General features: G+C 54.4%; 1 protein-coding gene across 2 annotated transcripts; it reads right to left on the reverse strand.

Annotated features, from left to right (window-relative positions):
- Positions 1-3,208: 3,208 nt before the first annotated feature.
- Positions 3,209-25,789, reverse strand: WDR5 (WD repeat domain 5). Of its 2 annotated transcripts, XM_011931109.1 has the most exons (14): positions 25,634-25,789; positions 22,313-22,454; positions 21,481-21,589; positions 20,736-20,809; positions 20,288-20,377; positions 19,902-19,991; positions 19,604-19,687; positions 13,501-13,556; positions 9,483-9,529; positions 6,946-7,021; positions 6,116-6,149; positions 5,725-5,799; positions 4,928-5,015; positions 3,209-3,635 (listed from the first exon to the last, which is right to left on the reverse strand). In XM_011931109.1, exons 2-14 carry the CDS (start codon positions 22,391-22,393, stop codon positions 3,535-3,537), a joined length of 1,005 nt encoding a protein of 334 aa, XP_011786499.1. In that variant the 5' UTR covers positions 22,394-22,454; positions 25,634-25,789; the 3' UTR covers positions 3,209-3,534. The 2 variants fall into 2 exon arrangements, with proteins under 2 accessions (XP_011786499.1, XP_011786498.1); XM_011931108.1 differs by lacking the exon at positions 25,634-25,789 and having other exon boundaries at positions 22,313-22,959.
- Between the last annotated feature and the right edge of the window lies 1 nt (position 25,790).

The raw sequence follows: 25,790 nt of genomic DNA on the forward strand, positions 1-25,790 counted from the left end.
ACACATACCCTGTGCACACATACCTTGCAGGTACATCTGCATACACATACACATGCTGTCATTCGCTGCACAAACGTACTTGTGTGCACCCATGTACAGGTGTGCCCTAAATGCATATATATATGTGTATGTGCATGTGACGTGTGTATATGCGTGTATGTGTGCACATACAGGAACACTTTCTTTAAACATACTGAGACAACAGGGGAAATCTGAACATCAGATAGTCAATTAAAGAATTTTAGGGGGGGCCGGGCGCGGTGGCTCAAGCCTGTAATCCCAGCACTTTGGGAGGCCGAGACGGGCGGATCACGAGGTCAGGAGATCGAGACCATCCTGGCTAACACGGTGAAACCCCGTCTCTACTAAAAAATACAAAAAACTAGCCGGGCGAGATGGCGGGCACCTGTAGTCCCAGCTACTTGGGAGGCTGAGGCAGGAGAATGGCGTAAACCCTAAACTCGGGAGGCGGAGCTTGCAGTGAGCTGAGATCCAGCCACTGCACTCCAGCCTGGACGACAGAGCGAGACTCTGTCTCAAATAAAAAAAAAAAAAGAATTTTAGGGGGGCTGGGTACAATGGCTCACGCTTGCAGTCCCAGCACTTTGGGAGGCAGAAGTGCATCACTGGAGGCCAGGAGTTTGAGACCAGCCTAGGCACCATAGTGAGACCCTATCTCTGCAAAATAAAAATTAAAAAATTCACTGGCCTCCCTGGCCAACATGGCAAAACCCTGACTCTACTAAAAATACACAAAATAGCTGGGCCTGTAATCCCTGCTACTCAGGAGGCTGAGGCACAAGAATCGCTTGAACCCGGGATATGGGATTGCAGTGAGCTGAGATGGCACCACTGCACTCCAGCCCGGGTGAGTTTATACCCTGTCTCAAAAATAAAAGAATTAGACGGGCATGGTATCATGTGTCTGTGGTCCCAGCTACTTGGGAGGCTGAAGTGGGAGGATCACTCATGTCCAAGAGGTTGAGGCTGCAGTGAGTCGTGATCACACCACTGTATTCCAGCCTGGGCAACAGAGCAAGACCCCATCTCAAAAAAAAAAAAAAAAGGCAGGGGGTTGGAGAACTTTTTTGGTATGATAATGGCATTGTGGTAATAATGCTTCTGGAGAATTACTTTGAGACACTACGCGTTCACCGCTTACATGGTAGAACATCTGGGATTTGTACTAAAATAACAGAAGGAGCCCATGAACAAGGAAGTTCTTGCAGCAGGGACAGGGACAGGAACCTGGGGGCGCCACACTCTTCATATCTGAAAGCTCCTGTTAGTAAGTCATATCCTGGAAGATACTCCCCAGCACAGTGGTGGCAGCAGGACTTTGGAGGACCTCTCCTCATCTGTGCCTACCTGCCTAACACTGTAATTAGCACACAGGTATATACCTGAGAGTGGAAAAACCAATACAAAATACATAGAATAATTAGCACAAATAGATGACTTTCCTAAGGTTACTGTTAAAACCCAGGACTGTCCTCTGTGGGGCACACTGGCACACCAGACACTACCCCCACCACCAGGGACAAAGCCCCAGGACGGCCGCCCTCCCACCCCACAGAGACAGCTACGTTTTAAGTTAAGAAATTCTCACAGGACAAAATTAGAAGACATGAAAATTTTTATTTTCAAAAAGAATGTACTTTTACATAAATCTACAACAGAATTCAAATGTAGAAAAAATAAACTATATTCAGGGATACAGTGCTCAGCACAGCACACCCCCTCCCCGGAGTGGGCCATCCCCCCAGAACAAGACTGAAGGAGGCTGGCCGCCCCCAGGACCCCCACAGCAGGGCAGCTGCAGGCTGGCACGCGGAGCTCCCCGTGTCTGTCACAACAGACTGCGAATGTGAGGCGCCCAGACCCTGAGCGTCGAAGACAAACACCAACCCATTTTCACTGTGGCAACTCACTTCTTAGCAAAGGTCACTCATCTGTACACCTCATCAGAAACAGAGGGGCAAGGGAAACCACAGGACATACATCTCCAGATGCCTCGGATAATCCCCTCCTCACCTCTGCCACTGGAGGACCCCCAGGAGAGCCCACCTGACAACCCCCTCTTCCTCCCTGGGCCGGTGCAACCAAAAACCTGCAGGATTCACCCAGGACTCCAGGCCCTGAGAGAGGCAGAGCTGGCTGGGCTCCCCCAGGACTCCAGGCCCTGAGAGAGGCAGAGCTGGCTGGGCTCCGGGGCCAGGGCTCTCTGTAGACCCAGGACCCAAGCTGGCTTCCCAGAGCATCACAGCCCGCCCCACCCCACAGCCCTGCCCCGTGGGACAGACCCAGGCGCCTGTGCCCTCGGCCACCCTGCTCTGCCCTGTGTGTGGCAGCCCTCACCACAACAGTCTCCACAGAGCTCAGGTTTCTGCCTCGCTCCCCAGAGGCGCCAGCTTGGCCTCCACTGTAAACCTCTGTGCAGGTGAGCACCAGGAAGCCGCACCGCCAGGAGCACAGACGGGTGGGCGGACGAGTGAGGGTTCCGGCAAGGACAGTGAGGCTTGCGCTTAGCATCCCACCCCTCAAGGATGCCGAAGGGCAGCGCTGGCCCTGCAGCCCTCATAGGGCACATCAGTCCCACTGGCATCTGACCTGGGGTGAAGGACTCAGGGAGCCTTCCCATGCCAGGCATCCCCCACATCCCAAAGGGAGCCCATCAGGAGCTTGGCTCCTTTGCAACTAAGAACCTCCCCGCCCCCACTCCTCCCCCAGCAACACTGAACAATGAACCTAGAGAGGAAGGCCTCTTCAGAGAGCAGGCGCGGCCTGCCTCAGCACCTCCTTTCCGAAGAAACCTTCCGCCCTCTTGCGCCAGGGGAGCCTTTCTCCAAGAAAGCCACATGGAGACGAGCTTCACAAGGACTCACTTGCCACAACCGTTCACAAAACCCCACCTTTTATTACAGTCTGTGGTGCTGCTTGTTGCAGGGACACTGAGACAAACAGGAGCGTTGTGCGCGATGACTGTGCTGTTGACGTGTGGTCCACAAGCTCCCAAGACACAAACGGCTCTTTACACGGAAAACAACCACACAATGCTGTTTTCCAGAAAGACAAAAATACACTAGCAACGGCTACTGGCGGGAATGGAGGAGTCAGGGCCCCAGGCCAAAGGGGAGGCCAACTGGCGGGGCCACGGTGGCGGTGACGGCGTGCACTGGGTCATGGAATATCAAAAAGATACAGAACGTTTACTGAAAAAACACAACGCATGTTAAATTGAACTTCACCCTTTTGTAATAAAAAATTAAAAATTTTCGTTGACTCTGAACACAATAGACTAGGAACTCTTCCCTAGACAGTGTTAGAACTGGCAAGAAATGTCACCAGCAACTTTTAGAACTTTCCGGTGGTCCACACCTTCCGCTCGGCCAAATCATCTTCAAAGAGGAGGCTCAAATCAGGCCCTGTCCTGACCCCCAGGCGCAGACCCTGGGGACCACCTCCAAGACACCATGTTTCTTGCCAATCCGGGTCAACTTCCCAACAGTCTCTCGCGGGCAGGAGCGAAGGGACTTAGCAGTCACTCTTCCACAGTTTAATTGTTTTGTCATTTTCTAGCGCAGCAGAGGCAATGATGTTTTCTGTTGGGTGACAAGCTGTTGAGATCACAACATCTGAAAACAAAGACACAGTCAGAAACAGAGCCATCCCCGTGCCCTGGGCGCCATCCCAGACTGAGCGCCACCTCTCCCCAGAAACGCTGGTAGCTTCTGCACACCACCCGGGAGGTCTCAGGACAAGCACCTGCTGCCCACTCTCGACACAGGAAGCCCAGGGTAGGGGTGCGAGGGGACAGCAGCTGGTACCAGGGCGACACAGCCGGTTGGGGGGCGGGGGCAGGAGGCCGCAGGGAGTGTCAGCCCTGCCTGCAGACCAGGAGCCCCACATGCCCCCACTAGCAGCGGCTCGGCACCCACAGGGAGGAGCGTGGCAGCAGGACTGGCTCAGAGGCCAGCGCGCACAAAGACCCCAGTCAGACCCCTCTGGTCCTCAGTCCTTTATCGACAATGTCCCTCTTTTACTCGGACCCTGAGCCGCCCACTCCCACCGCCTCCCACCAATGCTGAGCCTCAGAGCGAGCGCTCCACAGGGCTGGCTCTGTCACAGCGAGGACAAGTCCACCACCCGAGCAGGGCGGTCAGATCTAACAGGCTGGTGCAAGGTCGGCCGCATCAAAGTGTCTACAACTTCTACATAAACCAAAGGAACCCCAGAACGCCGGCGAGGACCCGGAGGAAGGCCCAGGCCCGCCGTGGAGCATGAGTGCTGACCCCAGGCTGGGTGAAGCTGCTCACACGGAGGGAGAAGCAGCACCTCCCCCGATTTCCACAAGGGCTTGCCCCCCATGCTCTCATTGGCCCCATGAGACATGGAAATGCGGGGCCAGAGGGTGAGGAAGCAGTGGTGGCTGCAGAGGGCAGCCAGGACCCAGGGAGGGGGCAACCCCAGGTCGCTTGGGAACCAGCACCGCTGTGGAGCCCACTAGGCCTGCATGCAGCTGGGGTCTCTCTGGGAGAGGGAACAGGTATCCAAAAGGAGCCAGAGCCTCCAGGATGGGGCAGCGATGACCTCACTGTCCCCAGCCCAGGAAATGGAGCTTGCCGTGAAGTGGGACACGCTACACCCACCTAAAGTCCCACAGCCACACACACCTTCCGGACCAGAATACCTGGCAGAACAGGAAGAAACAGGGTTCAAGACAGGAGCCCTGGGTCCGAGTCGGCAGCACAGTGACCAGCTCCATGCCTTGGGCAAGAGCTCTTAGCAGCGGCTCCTCAACGGGGCCAGCGGAGGGCTGAGGAGGGAAGGGGAAGACGACGGTACCCTACGGGCAGACCACGCTTCACCTACAGGACTGTCCGCACATCAACGGGCAGCCAGTGGCTGCGGGAGCACAGGCCCTCACCTGTGTGGCCTTGTAGTTTCTGTACAATCTCTTTCGTCTGAAGGTTCCAGATGTAAACAAGGTTATCCTCTGAGCCCGACACAATCCACTAAGTAACAACAAGCAGGGAAAACAGGGCAAGGAAAAGCAGGTCAGCGCTCGTGCATGTGGAAGGGGCAGAATCTCCAGTTATGCCCTGCCCCACGCCCACCCCGCTGGTGGCTGCCTGTCCTGCAGCCAGGCCTGAGGCTTCCTCTCCCAGTGGGAACAGCCCCGCCTGCTCTACCCCAGCACTGGCCTCGCTCAAAGAAGCCAGGCACCTGCCTGCCCCAGGAGAGGCTTCCAGGATGGAAGATGCTTCTCAGGTCACCCTTTCCTGAGTCTGTGTGTCACACACATGCTGCCTGAGAGTCACCCCGGTCTAAGCAGCATCGAGACCAATGTTGGGGGGGCGGGAAAACACACTCCCCTCCCTGCTGGGGCGGGTGGATGATAGCCTCGGAGCCAGCGCACCCACCCAGGGACACCCTGAGCCACCACGGAGCTCCACCTGTCGGGTCCCAACCCCCTCGGAAGGCATCGGCCAAGCACTGCTAGCAGAGCCCAGCAACAGGCTGCCTGCCTCCGTTAAGGAGCTGGACCTAGAAACAGACGGGACAAGGTGTCCCCGGTACTTGGCGCAGCGTACTTTGGTTGAAACGGAAATTCATTTTGTGGGCACCGAAAAGCGTCTGAGTGTAAAGCAACCTGTAACAGGTGTGACCTCTCGGGAGAGTAAGCTGGGAACGCGTGAGACGCTTCAAGGTTGTAAGACTCACCTTCCCGCCAGTAACAGAGAAATTAGCAAATATGCAGTATTTCTCATTCTTGTGGCCAGTGTACGTCTTCAGGCACTGAAACAGGAGGGGACAGGCTGGTCACAGAGTCATGGATCCCCCTGATTTTGTATAATTCTATGTTCTAAGCAAGGCGTTTCACCACTGACTACACTTATTTCTGAAAAGTACAAGTACAAAAGCCACACAATGGAAGATTTAACTTGCAGACTGCCACCCCACAAATACCCAGGTCTCTCAGGAATCCGCACCAAACCCAGCGGAAATGACTCTCTGAGCTCCTCTCCTTTGTCATCAGCGGGGCCACTGTCCCCACCAGAGGCCATGACCCAGGGACGGCGCACACCGGGGGCCCAAGCCTGCGGGAGCTCACCTTCCCCTTGCTGTAGTCCCAGAGCTTCAGAGTGCTGCAAGACAGAAAGAGGGGTGAGGCGGCACGTCCGGAGGTGTCCTGTCCCCACGCCCAACTCTGCAGCCACTACGTCACGGCCACCATCAGCGCCAGGTGCAAAAGCCAGCAGGGATGCAACCCCCTTCCCCATCAGGGTGAGGGGCCTTCTGGCTCAGAGTCCAGTGACTTGGCGTTGGGGAGCAACAGTGTGAGAGCCGCAAGCATTTGCAGTTCCAAGAGAGACTTTAACAGGAAGCTGACGGGTGTTATTGTCCCTGACTCAGGTCATCCTCAAAAGGGTGAGGAAGTCCTCTTGGTTCTGGAAACATCCAGAACAGGTTTTACCACCCAATCACACAGCCCTCAGAGGATTGGGGCCCAGACTCAGACCCACAGGGCTGAGGCTGCACGCATGGGAAAGCTGGAGCTTAGAGAACAGTCCAGGAGGGCGGCGGCTTTGTGAGAGGTAAAACCAAGGTCCTCAGAGGTCAGAACCAGAACGGGCCTTGGAGGACCCCAGACCACCTACTCCTTCATGCGGGATGGCTAGGCCTGCCCCGGCCACAGTCGCTCAACCAGAAAACCGACCCTAAATCCTCCTTTAGTCGGACCTGAGGTTTAGCGTCGGGAAGGGATGGGCAGGGGCCTGCCCTCTGACCTAACAGGCCACTGCCCAGAAGCCAAAGCTCCAGCAGGAGCCTGGGTCCCGTGCCAAGCCCACGACATGCTCTCTTGAAGGCTCACGCTGGCGAGTAGGTGTCTCTGGCTGGGGACGCCACACGCCCGCCCCCACGGTCCCACGCAGTACTCACTTGTCCAGCGTGGCAGCCAGGATGTATTTGCCGTTCGGGGAGAACTTCACAAAAGACACTGGGGGGTTGTCATCATCTGCAATAAAAAAGGACAGGTGACACGGGGCGGGCGCTGACAGCTGGGCAGGGACAGGACGTGGGACCCACTCCCCGTCCCCCACGTGCGACATCTGAGTGAGGTCGGCCACCACCACCAGTGCCAGCACCACCACCCCCTCGGTGCCCCGAAGGGTGGCCTAGCCACGCACACCAGCCGTGAACAGGTTCTTGACATCTCAAGCCCATGGCCCCGGGGACCCCTTGACACCAGGACTTTAGGAATACAGGCCTCCTCGGGCACCGGGCAGTGGGCATTCTCAGGAATCACCTGCCTCACAGGGGATGGATGAGGTTGGCGAATGCCCAACTCAACAGAGGGACGACTCCACCAGCAGCAAAGAGAGCTGGGAAGCCACCTTGGAAATTCTCCTTTAAGAATTTATCGACGCAAGGGACATTCACGCCCACAGAACCCATCTGCTTGTTGTCACACCCACAGCTAATGCCCCAGGCCTATCAGCTGGACCCTGCAGCCTGGGGGCAGAGTAGAGCCACTTTTTCTCTCACAGCTGAAAGAGTCAAGGCTCCCAGAAGCTGTCCGTGTACAGGTCAGAGTTTTCAGGACATGACAACCCCACAACCCGCACAACCGGAGGAAGGCGTTTCCCCTCACCCGAGTGAGGAGGGGGGAATCTCAAGGAAGGTGTGTCCTGGTGCAGGCCCCACCCCTCGGCCCCATCAGGGACCCCCCTCCCCGCCACCAACAAGCATGTGCACGTGCTGGTGTGTCCCGAGCACCGGGAAGGACGCGGCCCTCAGCATTACCACCACGGGGACGCCTGGCCTCGCCAGGCACCTGGCGTCTCCGCTCCCTCAGCCCGGTCACACACACTGAAAAGGCACAGGAGACTCTGTGAGGCCACGCAGGCCCTCCCTCAGGGGCACACCACATCACACGGCCAGGCAGGCCGGGGCCACGGTGAGGGCCGGGGGCCAGGCTCCCTTAACACAGCTAAGGGCAAATGTGTCTGCATGCCTGACCCAGGCTGCCTGGGCAGAGCTCAGAGAAGGCACGCATCGGCCGACCTGTCTCAGTGAAGTCCAGAAAAGCCCAACTCACTAGACCTGAGGAGATGCCGACGGAAAAACTGCTACGCAGTGACCCTCCGTCCCCACCCTGGGCTCAGGGGCGCCCAAAACCCTGTGCCCAGGCTGGAATCCCGGTCCCTGCACCTGCTTGCTGTGGAGCTTTGGGCTAGTGAATGAGCCTCTCTGCAGGATGAGAACACCCCCCTCCTCGCAGGTGGCTGTGAGGGTTACGTGCGCTCACACAACAGTGGCACACACAGCTGAGCACAGGTGGCCCGTTCAGGGGACACCAAGGATGGTGTGATCTCGCTCAGGAGCGATGCATGGCAACAGGCTGGCCCCACAAGGCAGGAAGCTACATAGACTGCTGTGGCAAGGAGTCTCACGCTGAAGCCCAGGCCTCCAGAGTCTCAGAGGTGAGTGTACCAGAGACGAGGCCTTCAAAGAGGCAACAGAGTGAGAATGAGGCCCCAGGGCGGTGTCCTTACGAGAGGACATTTGGACACATGGAGGCACCAGGGACACCAGTGTGAAGCCAGGGTAAGGCAGCACCTATAAGCCAGGAAGAGGCCTCCTCGATCCCGACTGCAGCCTCCTGGACTGCGGGGAAACACATTCCTGCCGCTGAAAGCCTCCCAGTCTGTGGGGCTTGGTGTCAGCTGGGCCAGCAGGCTACAACAGACTAGGGGGAAGAAGAGCACAAACGGGGTGCCTCCCCACACAGGGGGTCCACCCCCCATCTTCACCACCCAGCTCCCTCTTTAAGGTGTGCCCCATCCCACACGTCTAACCTAGGCTTCTTTACACTCCCCGGATGAAAACCCTTCCACTCCTTTCAAAAGCAGGCTCTGCAAGGGGCGGCTGGGAACCCCGGGCCGTCACAGACCCTCAGGCCACACCCTGCCCGGCACCTGGCCTTCCCATCCAGGCCACGCCATGACCCTCCTTCTTCTCCTCCCGCCGAGGCGTGAAGACCTTGGGCCTGTCCTCCATGCCTCCAGCACACCTCCATCCAACCCCCAGCAGATAGGCAGGTGCTCAGCCTGTCTACTCAAGGAATGATCCAAGAGGCTGGCATGACAGCAGGGGCCCGAAGCCAGGAGGCAGTGGGGTTGCCCAGAGGACGCTAGTGAGCAGAGGACCGAGTGAGGCCCGACAGCACAGGCCGAGGAGCCCCACACAGGCCCAAGAGAAGAAAAACCACAGCAGGAAAACTTCACCAGAAGGAGCACCAGAGCCAGCAGGCGGTCGGAAGGAGCTGGCGGAACGGTCGGACAAGGAGGAAGGTTCCTCCTACAGGGGCAGACCCAGGGCAGAGGAGGAAGGAGGACCTGGTGAAGAACAGGGGCAGGGACCCAGCAGGGGAGGCCCTCCCCACAGACCCAGCCTCCACACAGAGCCACACTCACCGATGAGCGTCTTCAGGCACTGGCCCGAGGCGGTGTCCCAGATGCGACTTCGAAGCAAAGAGAACAAAAAAGTGGAAGCAGACAAGTTACGATCTCACGCAGGCTGCTGGGAATCAGATCTAAGTTTTAGGACTAGCATGCTTCCCCCCCGGCTTTTTTTTTGAGATGGAGTCTCGCTCTGTCGCCCAGGCTGGAGTGCAGTGGAGCAATCTCGGCTCACTGCAAGCTCCGCCTCCTGCTCAGCCTCCCGAGTAGCTGGGACTACAGGCGTCCACCACTGCGCCTGGCTAATTTTTTGTATTTTTAATAGAGATGGGGTGTCACCATGTTAGCCAGGATGGTCTCAATCTCCTGACCTCGTGATCTACCCGCCTCAGCCTCCCAAAGTGCTGGGATTACAGGCGTGAGCCACCACGCTCAGCCTTCCCTATCGTTTTTTAAAAGTTATGCTTCACCCGTTTAACAGTCATTCTCTTATATTTTAGGGACAAAGACTAAACACTGTCCATACAAACATCAACAGTTCACACACGCTACACACGCGCAGACCACGTGTGGGGTACCCCTGGATCTCTCCTACACAAGCTGTGGTTTACCCCCAACACAGAGGGGGAAGCCTGTTGCTCTCTCCACTCTCCCTGGCCAAGGAGAGGGACAGCGGCAGCCCAGGCTTCTTGCAGGCGTCTGCCCACGCTCACGCAAACACATGCAAGTAATGAGAGGGCTTCTTTCAAAACAAAAATTTAAGAGTATTGTAAGCAGTCTTCTGGACTATTCCCAGAACGGACGAGCCAGGCATTTACATTATTCCAATTTCGGGGTTTCTGTGATTTCCGCCAATACAGACGCATTCTGTAAGCAGAGCCCGCTGTGTTAGCACCCACAGTTCTACTGCACAGATGCCAGCAGCGGAGCACAGGCTCAGGGCAGACGTGGACAAGCCATTCCCAAGCACGAGACCCCATGGCCGCCATGCACGGCCCCTCCCATCTCTCACCATGGAGAAGCCGCCTCTGGGAAAGCCCCGGGAGCTCTCTGCTCTGCACACCCACCTCCTGTTCTGCCCACACTTCGATAATCCAGGGACGAGACCACACTGGACCTGAAGGGAAGTCACTTCACCCAGGGTTTTAAAACCCAGAAGCAGCAACTCTCCTCCCAACTCCGCATCTTCTCAATTCTCTCGGCAACAGCTCCCTCCTGCTGCCCCGTGGATCTTAAATGCACATCCTCTAGCTCCGCAATCACTGCGGGAGGGCCTCTCTGGAGCCTCTCCGGAGCCGCCTCATCTCCTAAGCCTCAAGACCTAACCCCCCGTGTGTCCTTTCAGTTCCGTTTCTCATTTCCTGCATAGGTCCTGCCCCTTCTTGCTAGCCGCATTCCTAAACATCTTAGCATTTTTGTCACAGTTAAAATAGAAACATTTTTCCCATCTTCTAACTGGCAATTCCTAGTAGAGAGAAAAAGTCAACTTTCAAGCACTGATGGCACTAAACGCGAGATCACACCACACAGCCAGCAGAGCTAGGGGCTCCAGGCCCAGACTCCAAAGCTGACACGGGGTCTGGGTCCTGCGCTGACCAACTGAGAGACCGTGGTACGTGTCCCTGCCTGAAAAGCAAGGCTGACAGTACCCACATCACAGGGTTAAATGGGTATTTGAAAAGTAGTGTTGGTGGCATTTAAATATTTGAAAACATGCAAACATATCTACAAAGATGTGTATCTCATCCAACTTTCATAGGACTCTTTTTTCATTTTCTTACACTAACTAGAAACTCCCAACAATGCTGAGTAACACAGGAAACATGCACACCTGTCCCACTTCGGATTTTCACAGAAATAGTTTTAGTGTGTCACCACATGTGAAAATTATTAGTGACCAGTAAGTAGTCAACAATACTGCTCTATCTCGCTAAAGGGTTGGCTGCTGGGTATTATCAATCAGACGCCTTTCTGACCTCTACTGATTAATCACAGGGACATTTAACGCCTTTAATCGGTCGGCAGAATTAGATCATAGGTGTCCTGATGTTTACGTGATAATCCTTTCATCATCCAATAACGAATGTTGAATTACTTGTCCTGATGTTTACGTGATAATCCTTTCATTATTCAATAATGAATGTTGAATTACTTGGCTGTGGGAATTCCTTTCTGTGCACCGCAGGCTCAGGAGGCTGCCACTTCCTCTGGAATCCTGGCATCAACATTCACCAATGAGTTGCCCTCTGTGGTTTTCCTCTGGGACCAGCAATCAAGGCTCAGGTAGCAAGGTCATGCTAAATCCAAAAAAATGAACCAGGGAGCTCCCTCCCGTCTGTGGTCTGTTCGCTATTTAACTGGATTCAGGTATAAAGTCACAGGGAATGATGTTCTTTTTCGGCCTTCGATCCCCTTTTCCAGTCTCTTCAGCAGTGACTGGTCCCTCAAGGTGCCATGCCCGGGGCTCCTTTAGGAGCTGTAGCCGAGCTCGCTGCCGGAGCCGAGGCACTGCTCAGCCTGGACGGAGTCTTCTGACTACCGCTTCCTCCCCCTGCAGTGCTTCCACCCACTTCCTAGTTCTCATCTTGCTTATTTTGCTTTTTCCATCATGGGGCTTAAAAGGTTTTCATTACCAGCCTCATCGAAGAACACACCTTATATCATCAACGGTCTCATTTGTTTCCCATTTCCCTCCTCATTTCCTTGGTGTACTTTTTCTGATTTTTTTAGAAAGTTCTTAGAGCTGGGTCCATGAGTAATTCTGAGACTGTCCCGTGCTCACTTCTGTTGGTCACACACACACACAGAGGCGCCGGGACGGCGGCACCAGAGGCCCTGGCAGCTCCACGCTCCCCCATAGCTCACCCTGTGCACCCCTTCCCTCTGGCTGGCTGTTCCTGAATTGTATCCTTTATAATAAGCTGGTAAATGGTCAAGTGTAAACAATGGCTTTAACCGTGGACACTACTGGCCAATGTTGGGCTCCAGATGACCTAATTTTTGCCACAGCACATTCCAGTGACCTCAGCCCCAAACGCCATCACAGTGCTGCAACTGCATCTTGAACCTTGCGAGGCGATGGCCCGGAAGTGTGTGCTGTAGAGCCCATGGGAGGCTGGGCCAGTGGTCGGGTGCAACTCGACTACGACCCTCTCCCACCAGACCCGTCTACTCAAAACCGACGGGGGGGTCATGCCTGGCGACTACCGACTGTGACCCCTGGGGATCTCCATGCCAACAGTCACTGGGGAGTCAGACCAGAAAACAGATTTCAAGTGTGCGTGTCCACCTGAGGGCTCCCTGCAGGAAGTCCTCGTAAGATCTTCAATTCCGCCAGTGGCTGTCACTGCCCCCCTCCTCCCTAGTGACCAACCTGAACAAGTTATGATGCTGTCTGCCCCACACCCAAAACACAACCCAAACACTCCACTCCCCGCACTCGCTCCCATCAGACATTTCGCCGAGTTAACTGTACTACACCACTGCCCTTGTCTCCCCCGAGGAGTGCTGGACACAGATTGCCAAGTCCCAGCACTACAAACGTCTGCTGAGACCTAGGTGGGCTTTCCACAGGAGACCGTCACTCTTCCTCCTGCCCTTCTCTACACTGCCATCTGCTCGGGCTCGCCTGCCCGGCATGGTGACGCGTCCTCACGGGCATGGTGGCACAGTCAGCATCCTCCCGGAGCAGCACGGCTTTCACCTCAAGGGGTCCAAACACCCATTTTCCGTAAGCGTGTGAACAGCACACGTCAGCATCTACATAGAGCTGAAGTCTGATGGAGGAGGCCCTCCCTGACCCACCCTAACAGCAAGGACATCTTTCCAGGCACGCCGCCTCGCCACCTGTGCTGCCAACCCCGAAACTGCACTGCGTATCTGTTAACACGTCTGCAGTGTGGCTAGCAGAGAAGCTTCAGAAGTTAAGGACTTGGGTCTTTCGTCACTGCTGTACCCCCAGATGCAGGAACGGTGCAAGGGCTGGCCCTTGGTAAGTACTCATTGCTTAATGAAGTAAAATATTTTCACTTACCAGAGACCATCATAGCTACTTGAAACTATCAAGGATCCATCACGATTAAAATGAACCTAAGAATTAAGGAGAGGGAGAAGAGACAAAAACTTACTTTCAAGTCATGGACATGACTGCTGCTTACCTGATCGCAAGAAAAAAAACAAAAACAAAAACTGAGGTATCTTTCTTTCTTTGTTTTCAGAAAGAGTCTCCCTCTGTCACCCAGGCTGGAGCACGATCTCAGCTCACTGCAACCTCCGCCTCCCGGGTTCAAGTGATTCCCGTGCCTCAGCCTCCTAAGTAGCCGGGATTACAGGTGTACACCACCGCGCCTGGCTAATTTTTTTGTATTTTTAGTAGAGACGGGGTTTCACCATGTTGGCCAGCCTGGTCTTGAACTCCTGACCTCAAGTGATCCACCCGCCTCGGCCTCCCAAACTGCTGGGATTACAGGCGTGAACCACCTTGCCCACCCTTTTTTTTTTTTCTTTTTGATACAGAGTCTCGCTCAGTCGCCCAGGCTGGAGTGCAATGGCGCGATCTCAGCTCACTGCAACCTCCGCCTCCCGGGTTCAAGTGATTCCCGTGCCTCAGCCTCCTAAGTAGCCGGGATTACAGGCACACTCCACCATGCCCAGCTAATTTTTGTTTTTTTTTTTGTTTTTTTTTTAGTAGAGACGGGGTTTCACCACGTTGGCCAGCCTGGTCTTGAACTCCTGACCTCAAGTGATCCACCCGCCTCGGCCTCCCAAACTGCTGGGATTACAGGCGTGAACCACCTTGCCCCCCCTTTTTTTTTTTTCTTTTTGATACAGAGTCTCGCTCAGTCGCCCAGGCTGTAGTGCAGTGGCCAGATCTCAGCTCACTGCAAGCTCTGCCTCCCGGGTTCACGCCATTCTCCTGCCTCAGCCTCCCAAGTAGCTGGGACCACAGGCGCCCGCAACCACGCCCGGCTAATTTTTGTATTTTTAGTAGAGACGGGGTTTCACCATGGTCTCGATCTCCTGACCTTGTGATCCACCCGCCTCGGCCTTCCAAAGTGCTGGGATTACAGGCGTGAGCTACCGTGCCCGGCCTTTTTTTTTCTTAATAAGAGAAACAGGGTCTCCCTATCTTGCCCAGACTGGTCTTGAACTCCTGAGCTCACATGATCCTCCCACCTTGGTCTTCTAAAGTACTAGGAGTACAGGCATGAGCCACTGCACCCAGCCAAGGATAAACCTCACAAGCAAACAGCACCTTTGGAAACTGTATTGTCTCAGGCTATGGGTGCTGATACATTTCCTGGATGAAGTCAAGTCACACAAGGAAGCCATGGTTTAATGATTTGGGGATGGGACTGAGGCTGTCTGCTTCTACTGTCCAGACTGGAGTTTCCCAGCCTTGGCACTATTGACATTTTAGACCAGACTCTTCCAGGGGGGAAGGGGTGGTGCTGCCCCTGTGCAGTGGCAACCTTTTCTTTTGCTCACTAGATGCCTATAGTTCTGACAACCAAAAAATGTCTCCAGACATTGCCATGTGTCCCCAGAGGCAAATCCACATGTATAAGGCAGACTGCAAGGCCCCATCCCCAGGGCTTCTGATTTGACCAGTCCAGGTGGGGGAGTCCAAGAACGTAAATTTTGAACAGGTCCCCGGGGCATGCTGCCTGCTGCTGCACGCCCGGAGAAGCGCTAGGCTAGACTCTGTGACAGCCTGCCAGCCACATGTGTAATTTTAATTGTTCTAGACGCTACATTAGAAAAGCTTAAAAGACAAGTGAAATTATTTTGATAACGTGTAACCCAATGTATCTAAAATATTATTTCAACGCAATCAACACAAAAAGTTATTACCAGACACTTTTTTTGTGTGCCAGGTCTCTGAAAAGTGCAGGTACCTCACACAGCCCTGAGCTCTGGGCCATCATGCGGCTGGCAGCCTCCATGCTGGGCATGCTGGGTGCTGCGGCCCTAGATGTTCTCCAGCAGACCCAGAGGGGTGACTACCCATTTCTGCTCTGACAGGGTGCTCTCATGGTGCCAGCTGCCTAACCAGAACCATCTGGCTGGCAGCCTCTCAAAGTAGTTTTCTAACTCACAGGGATCCATCTAACACATCCGTCCCTGCCTTTAATGTGCAAAAAGTCTTTTCTTGAGACCATTACGATGGATGGTAACAAGACAAAACAAGTCCCCAAAACTCACAAGGCCAACTCCATGCTTTGCTTTGTTCAGCTTCTTAACCACATTCAAATACTATCCACTGGCAAACATGGCCCAGCTCTGCCATTCCATCCACATTCAGGTGCAAGGGGCAATACAGCCCATCCCCCGCATTCTAGCAGAAGGCTGCCAGAAGAGTTAAGTGCTAGGAAGTAGATAAGAGAGGCCGGACACAGTGGCTCACGCCTGTAATTCCAGCATTTTGGGAAATCGAGGTGGGCGGAACACTTGAGGCCAGGAGGTCGAGACCAGCCTGGCCAACATGCTGAAACCCTGGCTCTACAAAAAAATACAAAACTTAACCAGGCGTGGTGGCATGAACCTGTAGTCCCAGCTACTCAGGGGGGCTGAGGCAGGAGAATCACTTGAATCCAGGAGGTGGAGGTTGCGGTGAGCCAAGATCGTGCCAGTGCACTCCAGCCTGGGCAACAGAGTGAGACCTTGTGCCCAAAAATAAAAAAAAAAAGAAAAAAAAAGACCCAGCACTTTGGGAGGCCGAAGTGGGCAGATCACGAGGTCAGGAGACCAAGACCATCCCGGCTAACACGGTGACACCCTGTCTCTACAAAAACTACAAAAAAAATTAGCCAGGCGTGGTGGGGGACGCCTGTAGTCCCAGTTACTTGGGAGGCTGAGGCAGGAGAATGGCGTGAACCCGGAAGGTGGAGCCGAGATCACACCACTGCACTCCAGCCTGGGCAACAGAGCGAGACTCCGTCTCAATAAATAAATAAGTAAGTAAGTAAGTACGTAAATATTAAAACAAAAAGGAAACAGATAAGGCAATCAGCCAGAACCCAGCAGGGGATGGCAAGGCCCCTAGCCAAGGAGCACTCCAAGTGCTCTGTGGAGTCCACCCGGGCACACAAGCAGTAGCAGAAGCTCCAGGGCAGGAAACACAGGTCCCAGGTGCAACAAGGGCACGAGGGCTGTGGCTGACGGCGGTCGGCAGCAGCCCTCAGCCCAGGAGCCCTGGCCAGAGAGGGCAAACCCTGGCCAGAGACGGGACAGGGATGGGAGGCAGGAAGCAGGGGGCCACGTGCCTCAAAATCTCTAAAGCTCCAAAATGTACCTGTCAAAAAGCTAAATACATATCCTGACTACTGCATTTCCCCTCCAAAGCCATCCTGCACAGACTGCCACAGATGCAAACAGGATGTTCGCTGCACTCCTTTTTGTTCAAGTGAGAATTACACATAAGCACCCACTGAGAAGGGCATAGATGTGCGCAGACATCAAAGGTGCCCCAGGCCAGACACGGTGGCTCCCGCCTGTAATCCCAGCACTTTGGGAGGACCAGGCGGGTGGATCACTGGAGGTCAGCAGATCGAGACCAGCCTGGCCAACATGGTGAAACCCTGTCTCTACTAAAAATACAAAAATTAGTCAGTCGTGGTAGTGGGTACCTGTAATCCCAGCTATTCGGGAGCTGAGGCAGGAGAATCGCTTGAACCCAGGAGGCAGAGGTTGCGGTGAGCCAAGATCCCACCACTGCACTCCAGTCTGGGCAACAGAGTGAGACTCCATCTCAAAAAAAAAAACAAAAGCCCCCACAAACCTCTCTGAAGTGGAGATGGCTACAGAGCAGCAGCTGTGGTGCAGTACCAGTTATTTAAAGGAGAGCAGTGAGCTACGCTGGAAAAGACGCACCTAAAACAGCAAAGTAGAGGACCACGGAGGGACCAACTCCACCTCCCGGCAGCCAACCCCAGGGGCGACTCAGGGAATTCATTTTCTACTTCCTACATTTGCTCACTTTTGTAGTTTTTTTTTTTTTTTTTTTTTTTAAAGACATGGGGTCTCACTCTGTCACCCAGGCTGGAGTGCAGTGGTACCATCTTGCTCACCAGAGCCTCAAACTCCTGAGCCCAAGCAATCCTCCCACCCTGCCCTCCCAAGTAGCTGGGACCAGACGTGCACACCATCACGCCTGGCTAATTTTTTGCTTTTTGTATCGAGACAGGGTCTCACTCTGTTGTCCAGGCTGGTCTCAAACTCCTGGTCTCATGGGATCCTCCTGCCTCAGCCGCCCAAAGTGCTGGAATTACAGGTGGCAGCCATGGTACCCAACCTGTTTTTGTTTTTTTTATGAGCAAACTACTTTCGTAGGAAAAAGACTTTTAGCCAGGCGCGGTGGCTCAAGCCTTAATCCCAGCACTTTGGGAGGCGGAGACAGGCGGATCACGAGGTCAGGAGATCGAGACCATCCTGGCTAATATGGTGAAACCCCGTCTCTACTAAAAAGTACAAAAAACTAGCCGGGCGACGAGGCGGGCGCCTGTAGTCCCAGCTACTCGGGAGGCTGAGACAGGAGAATGGCGTAAACCCGGGAGGCGGAGCTTGCAGTGAGCTGAGATCCAGCCACTGCACTCCAGCCTGAGCGGCAGAGCGAGACTCCGTCTCAAAAAAAAAAGGAAAAAGACTTTTAAAATCCTGCCTATCACCTGCGAGTCCCACCTGCGCTATCTTTGGCCTCTAGGATGTTCACAGAATTCTTTCTCCCAACTCGAAGGCCACCAGCGAACCCCTTTCTCAGGTTACTTCACAAGTGTTCATTTGTCAGCCCAGTCTGAAAGTCGGCTCTGCTGTGACCCAAGGTACCCTGGAGGGCAGGGGACTGGCACCAAGGGGCTGGGCTCGCGAGCACACAGCCACAAGCACAAAGCACAGGGCCACGTGATGCCATCCCCACAGCAAACAGCCTCCCTGCAACGGTGACACTGGGCCTGCAAGGGCCTTGTGGCCCGGTTATGTGCGGGGCTCAGACCCCGAAGCCCCGCCCTGGCCTGACACACTACCCATCCAGTCAATACCAGGGCTTCGCCTGCCATCTCACTCGGGCAAAGCCTTGCAAGGGTAAAAATGCTTAAACCCATTCACCACGAAGACGACAGAAAGTGAAAGCCACACTGGCAGGCAGCATGGGACAAACGCTGCATCCACCTTTCCTTCCGCTTCTCAACGAAGGGCAGGCTTGGCCCAGAAACTGCCTCATGCACTTTGTTAACAAAAGAACCTTCTGGCCACTCTGAAATGGAGCGGTTTGTGATACTGCGTAGTTTAACTCTCGGCCATTTGTTCTTGTTTTCTTCTTTTTAGACGGAGTTTTGCTCTTGTTGCCCAGGCTGGAGTGCAGTGGCACGATCTCGGCTCACTGCAACCTCTGCCTCCCAGGTTCAAGTGATTCTCTTGCCTCAGTCTCCCCAGGAGCTGGGATTACAGGTGCCCACCACCACGCTCAGCTAATTTTCGTAGTTTCAGTAGAGACGGGGTTTCACCATGTTGGCCAGGCTGGTCTCAAACTTCTGACCTCAAGTGATCCACCCACCTCAGCCTCCTAAAGTACTGAGATTACAGGCGTGAGCCACCATGCTCGGCCTCTCAGTCATTTGTTTTGCACAGTAGCACAGCAACAGCAAAATGGCAGGATGTGTTCCTGTGCAAAGCCTGTTCTCCAGAGAGCTCCAGCTTCCAACGGTTCCCACCAGGACTGGGCCATCCCCCCCCGAGCTAACTCCACTCAAAACTCACACTTCACCTACACTCCCACTCCCAGCACCCTTCTCAGCCTGGCCGCCCTTCCTGTCCCATGCATCAGTTCAGGGTACACTACCCTCTGAACGCCTGTGGCCACTGCCCACCCCCCACCCAGCCTGCACGAAAGGCCCCTTGGTGCTCACCACAGGGCACCCCACTGACACCTTACCACCCCCTTGGCATCCCTCTACTGCACACAGGACTCATCTCTCAGGTCCCAGCCTCCAACCTGATTGCTCTAGACTGTGGCGTGACAGCAGGAATCAGCTAGGCACAGGCAATGTCCAGGCTTACGGCCCTCAGGGAGACAGCTGGCCACATCCAGCGTCAGAGGCACGTAGTGCGGACACCACCCCGCCTGTGTCAGCAGGACTTACGGCCGAGACTGGATCCGAGTGAGCTGGCAAAGTCTTGAGGCACTTCCCTGTTTTCACATCCCATATCCTCACACTTTCATCGAACTGAACACAAAAGAAGAAATGACAGTGATTTTACAGGAAGAAGGGGCAAACCTCCCCGGAACCCAAGACCTGCCACCAGTCCATCCTCCCTACAAACAGCACAGAAAGGACTCGGGCCCCACCTGCCTTCTCCACAGTGGCTATAAGCAAATTCAACAGCCTTCCCAACATCCAACACCACCTCCCCCAGGGAAGACACCCCGGCCACACTCACGGATCCTGAGACAATAAGGTTGGACTGGGGATTGAAGTTACAGCAGAAGACATAATTACTGTGTCCCTTCAGCGTTTTCAAACACTTTCCCTAAAACAGAGTATCATTAGTATTATTCCAGTGCTTATTTCCCCAAACATAAGGGTCGGATCACATTCATCAATGCCCGACAGCTCAGAGCATGCCTGATGCCCCGCCAGTGACTGGCTGTTCCCCGAAGTCAACTCGACCTCCCCCACCCGCCCCCGCCCCGTGCCCGTGCAGCCAGTCTTCCCTGGAGAGGAGCAGTGAGTGCTGCTTACTGAGCAGTCAACTCAGTCCCCCCACCACCCGCCCTGTGCCCCGCTGCCGGTCTCCCCTGGAGAGGAGCGCTGAGTGTTGCTTACCGAGCTCACATCCCATATCTTCAAGGTTTTGTCATCTGAGGCGGAAACAAGAAGGTTAGAATCTGACGACCAGGCTACGTCGGATATTCCCTTGGGGAGAAAAAACAGGGTCAGTAACTTGCCAGGACAAAGTAGGACCGGTTAGCAAAAGGTCAAAATCCCAAACATCCCCATTGCCCTCAGGAAATCTTCTCACTAGCGTTAACCTTACAAAAGACACAGGGCCCTGGAGGAAAACAGCAGGCTTTCCGCAGCTCTGCCAGCCTCACAGACACACCTCCGTGGAAGTCAAATGTATTTGCGTTAAAAGCTCAAGATGCAAATAACTCTAAAAAAACAACGGGGAAACTTAAACCTGAACCCACAGCTCTCGAAGCAGCCCTGACCCCTTGATCACTAGAGCCACCCTGTTCAACAGTCAACGTCACCGCACAGGGCTGAAACCTACCAGCTTGTGGCCAGATATGGTTTTCTCAAATTTCCCATCATATGCGCCCCAAATTTTAATGAGTTTATCAGCGGCTGAAAGAAAACAAAAGGATCTGAGGCTAAGAGCAAGACACAGTTGTCCAGTCATCCAGAATCCAAAGTCTGGGCTTTTCCCACAGGAGCCCCAGATGATCGGCATGAACCACATGGCTCAGAACCCATTCGGCACGGCCACGTCCCCGAGGACCAGTCCCCTTCCCCTCCCTCCAAGGGCCCACAGGCAACTTCTTCTATTTCTTTTTTCGTTTTCTTGAGATGGAGTCTCACTCTGTCATCCAGGCTGGAGTACAGTGGCACGATCTCAGCTCACTGCAACCTCCAAACTTCCGGGTTCAAGTGATTCTCCTGCCTCAACCTCCCAAGTAGCTGGGACTACAGGCATGTGCCACCATGCCGAGCTAATTTTTTTGTGTATTTTTAGTAGAGACGGGGTTTCACCATATTGGCCAGGCTGGTCTCAAACTCCTGACCCTGTGATCCACCCGCCTCAGCCTCCCAAAGTGCTGAGATTACAGGTGTGAGCCACCACACCCGGCCCCCACGGGCAATTTCAATCAGGGCTAAGGTCATGGTTCTAGGAGGAGACACGCCCACCGGCGACAGCCCCCCAGCGGCAGGTGAGGAAGCAAGCCACCCCCTCGCCGATTTGTTGTCTGCAGCTCAGCCCGCCTTTCCCAGCAGCTGAGGACCTCAGTGCTACGTACATGAACTTGCCAGCCACTCTCCATTCGGGCTGAATTTCACAGAGGACACTGCTTTGGTGTGGCCAGCAAGGGTGAACTTTAGAGCATAGTTTGGCTTCACGGGCGTAGGCTGCGGGAGAGACCAGTGAGCGAAAAGTTACCACCACTGTGCGTTCCACTCGTGACCAGTTTGGATTGTGACTCCACCATTTAATTTCAGCTCAGCTCTTCAGAGCTCCAAATCCATATGCCCAGAGCCTCCCACCAATCCCTATGTGGACGTCACCTTTCAAGTGGAACACATCTGAATCTGAGCCCACTACTTCCCCACGAGACCTCTTCTGTCGTCCCCAAACTCAGTACCAACAGCACCAGCCGAGCCAGAAACCTCTGAGGCCCCCTCAAGGTATCACCCCACCTCAAGCCCACCTCTGATCCCGCTACAGCACAGGAGGCCCCCACCAGCTCCGGCCTTGGTCCAGCGTCCCACCGCCCCCACCCCAAACACACGCGAGGCCCTGCTCCCTTTGCTAAAGGTCTACAGGGGGGCTTGCAGATCTGCCTGTGCCTCAGGATCGCAGTCGGGGTGGGGGCAACTATGGAGAGATGTTTTCTGGGTCCTAGAGACTCTCACAATCAGGACCAAGAATCTGTTCCCTCCTCCAGGTGACAGACCGGGGATCCCTGACACAGCAGGTAACAAGCATTCATTAGGTATGTGGTCAGTAAATCAAAATTAGCAGTGACATTTAACTGAGTAGGGGAAGACTAGGCTTATGAACTTGAAATGTTTCCAAGAATCTCTAAGCGTATTTGCCCCCGGAAGGCGCCCAAGGAGCCCCTGGGCACGCACCTTGCTCTGAGTGGCGGATGACGAAGGGGTTGGCTGTGCTCTGGCAGCCTCGGTCTCGGGCTTCTTCTCCTCCGTTGCCATGGCTCTGACGCTGGCCGCACAGGGAACGTGGACGGAGGGACCTGGTGACAGAGGTAGTCTGCTAAGGGAGATGCAGAACAGGAAGCCAAGAAACAAATCATATTTTAAAAAATTGATTTCCAGGAAAAAGGATGAAAAGAAAAACATTTGAGTGCCATATTGAGCCCTGCAGCAAACCAACCATTCCAAATCGGGGACCCTACTAATGACCCTAAGTCCTTGCTAACACTTTCCAGCTGCTCCGCTGACATCCCTGTGCTCACCCCTTTTGTAATCATGATGAAAGACCCACCCTCAAGGGCGCTTCTTATTTTGTTACCCAGAGGTCTGCAGGAATGCAGCAGTTTGTGCAAACCAAATGCAATTTTCTTCAGAGAGTCCTGGACACATTAAAAAAAGAACGGCAAAAGGTTTCCTGACAGAAAGCTAACACGCCAAATGGCAGAAGACTGAGCCTCAGAGTGTAGAAGTTTGGCAGCACATCCAAATCCTAAAATGCACCCCAAGTGATGCAATCATGTTCACAGACATGTTTGAAAACACAGGCGCAGGCACCCAGTGGTCAATGCCTCATGGGTGGGCTCCAGTGCCTCCATGCACAGGCTGCAGGCGCGTGCATGCTCTGCCTGCTGGAACTTCCACATCCTGCCTTCTGGAAAAGCAGCCTCAAGTCCACCAACGATATTCTACGAGCAAGACTCACACTGCAGGGGAACGAAAAAAGACTGCAGTTCAATGGATTTCACCTTGACAGTGAAAATGACCCCAAATCTGTAGAGTAAGCAGCTAGTTTCCTCTACCACGGGAATAGATTCATTACTTGAATACGTCTCATAAAAGCACAACAGGTTACTCAGAAAGGAGGGACAGCATTATTAAAAGGGAAAGCCACTGAGACAAGCTTGCAAATACCACTGGCCATCGGAATCCTGGAAGCTAGCACTACCATCCATCTAATGAGTTTACACACTGGAAATTCTAGCTTGGAGCTTTCAACTGAAATCTTGCACAGGCTGCTTGTAACACTAACGCAAAATGGAAGGCATCAAAAAGCACATCTCAAAGTCTTCATCCAAGAGGAAGGCAGAGAAATTACAACACCCGCTTTGCAGAGAACAGGTGTGGCCACCGCTCCATTTCACCTGCAGCAAAGATTCCCTGCGCAAAGACCGATCGCGCTGCATCTAGGGCCAAGTACTGTACAAGAATGGGGGAGGGGACGGGCAGGCCCTGTAGCACTGCCCAGGGGACGAAGTGCCAGTACAAAACCTGTCCTCAGTAAATGCCAGCTACGTGGTGTTTGTCATCAGTGCAACCTGGTCATGCCAGTTTAACCCAACTGCTGCCTTTTCCTTGGCAGGCTGGACAAATACAAGGAGAGAGAGGAACTAAGAAAATCCAAGCAAAAAGCTGCAAAGTCCACTGCAAAGGTCCTAGCGTGAGACAGCCAGGCCAGGGCAAAAGCTGAGTGACGTGTGGCCATGCCCTACCCAAGTGAAACACCAGAGGAACAGAAGGCGAAACAGGCAGCTCAGAGGGCCGAGCAGCTCCCGTCAGCATCAACTCACCTAGGTGAGGCTAGACACCTGGAAACACCCTCAGGTGAGGAACAACAGGTAGGCGGTCTTACAAAAAAGGTGCCCAGCCCCTCCCAGCTCAAGCCCAACCTGCCCAACCCTTTGGGCTCAAAAAACGTGAACATTTAAAATAAACAAACAAAACAACCTTAACTTGACTTTTAAGAATACAGTGGCCGGGCGTGGTGGCTGACACCTGTAATCTCAGCACTTTGGGAGGCCAAGGCAGGAGGCGGGCAGATCCCGACGCCAGGAGATCAAGACCAGCCTGGTCAACATGGAGAAACCCCGTCCCGACTAAAAATACAAAAATGAGTCGGTGTGGTGGCGGGTCCCTGTAATCCCAGCTACTTGAGGAGGCTGAGGCAGGAGAATGGCTTGAAACCAGAAGGCAGAGATAGCAGTGAACCAAGATTGCACCACTGCATTCCAGCCTGGGCCAAAGAGTGAAAAATTCCGTGGTGGTGGTGGTGGTGGTAGGGGGGAGATGCAATTTCTTGACCCAACACACCTGCCAAGTTTCTACCTCAGTAGTGGCATCTAGGCTTGGCATTTTCTTTTCTTTTTTTTTTTTTTTTTAAGACAGAGTCCAAAGAGTCCAGCGGCACAATCTCGGCTCACTATAACCTCCACCTTCCGGGTTCAAGTAATTCTTGTGCCTCAGCCTCCCGTGTAGCTGGAATTACAGGCGCATACCACTACACCCGGCTACTTTTTTGTATTTTTAGTAGAGACAGGGTTTCGCCATGTTGCCCAGGCTGGTCTCGAACTCTTGACCTCAGGCAATCTGCCCGCCTCAGCCTCCCAAAGTGCTAGTACTACAGGCGTGAGCCACCGCGCCGGGCCAAGGCTTGGCATTTTCATGAAACAATTAGGTGTCTCTGTGGAACAATCATTTTGAGGGAACAGGAAGGTTGGAGACTTGATACTGAGGAAAGGGGGGGGCCAAGATTACAGGCACGGTGATGAGGAGGTGGTCTCTAGACCAGTTGCTGCCTGGCTCCACCTAGCAGCCACTGCTTTTCATCCAGGTAAGTCTGACCACCTGAAGTCCAGCAACCAAACCTCAGTATGCCCCTTCTGGACTGCATGCCACAGGCTGATTCCTGAGTCCCTCAGTCCCTGAGATCCAGCCCAGGAATCTGCCTGCGGCATGCAGTCAGGAGAGCACACTGTGTGCAAAGACAAGAATTAATCTGCATCTTCAACACCAGCCAGGTGGCCAGCCCAACAGAGGTGGGAACCCGGCTCTACCTCTCTGAGATCCTGGACAGGCTCCCGCCTGGGTCCTTCGCTTACCTGTCTTCCCCACCGGCTAGCACAGCACCTGCCCAGATCACAGATTAAACCAGCATTTGAGGAGATGGGTAAACGGACCTGGGTGAGTGGAAACTTGCAAGCGAGACAGCAGGGAGTGTCGTTAGCGATAAATAACAGGCCGACCTCAGTTTGGTCCCAGAACGTAACCGCTCAAAATGGCTCTCGCACACCGCCCAGGACAGGTCTGCGGCCCCGCGCGAGGAGGCACGGTGGGCCCCCCGCTCAGGACCGAGGACCCGCACCCCAGGACCCCACCTAGCGAGCTGCAGCCTGGCTGCCTCGGGTTGGGGTGAGCGGCGGGAGCGGGCTGGGGGCGTTTCTACGAGGAGGGGAAGCGCACCACGTCCAGGGACTGAGTGGCTTGGTGAGTCTGGGGTCCTTCCTTGAAGACACAGAGGAGGGAGAGGGGCGATGTGAGGCCGGGCACGCCGCCTGCGGGAAAGAGGCCCCAGTGCCGGCGCTCTGGCCTTGTCAGCGGCCCGCCGGGGAAGCGGAGGTGG

The sequence above is a fragment of the Colobus angolensis genome, unplaced genomic scaffold (genome assembly GCF_000951035.1).
Source record: "Colobus angolensis palliatus isolate OR3802 unplaced genomic scaffold, Cang.pa_1.0 Scaffold9, whole genome shotgun sequence".
Lineage (NCBI taxonomy): Eukaryota > Metazoa > Chordata > Mammalia > Primates > Cercopithecidae > Colobus > Colobus angolensis.

What these genes read in the sequence shown, in the direction of transcription:
- WDR5 (XM_011931108.1), bottom strand. Translation starts at nt 22,540, where the DNA reads ATGTTTTTCTTTTCATCCTTTTTCCTGGAAATCAATTTTTTAAAATAT. An exon ending in CCATATCTGGCCACAAGCTG is followed by an intron (nt 20,378 to 20,735) that starts GTAGGTTTCAGC and finishes TTTCTCCCCAAG; the next exon opens with GGAATATCCGACGTAGCCTG. An exon ending in ACCTTATTGTCTCAGGATCC is followed by an intron (nt 19,688 to 19,901) that starts GTGAGTGTGGCC and finishes TTTTGTGTTCAG; the next exon opens with TTCGATGAAAGTGTGAGGAT.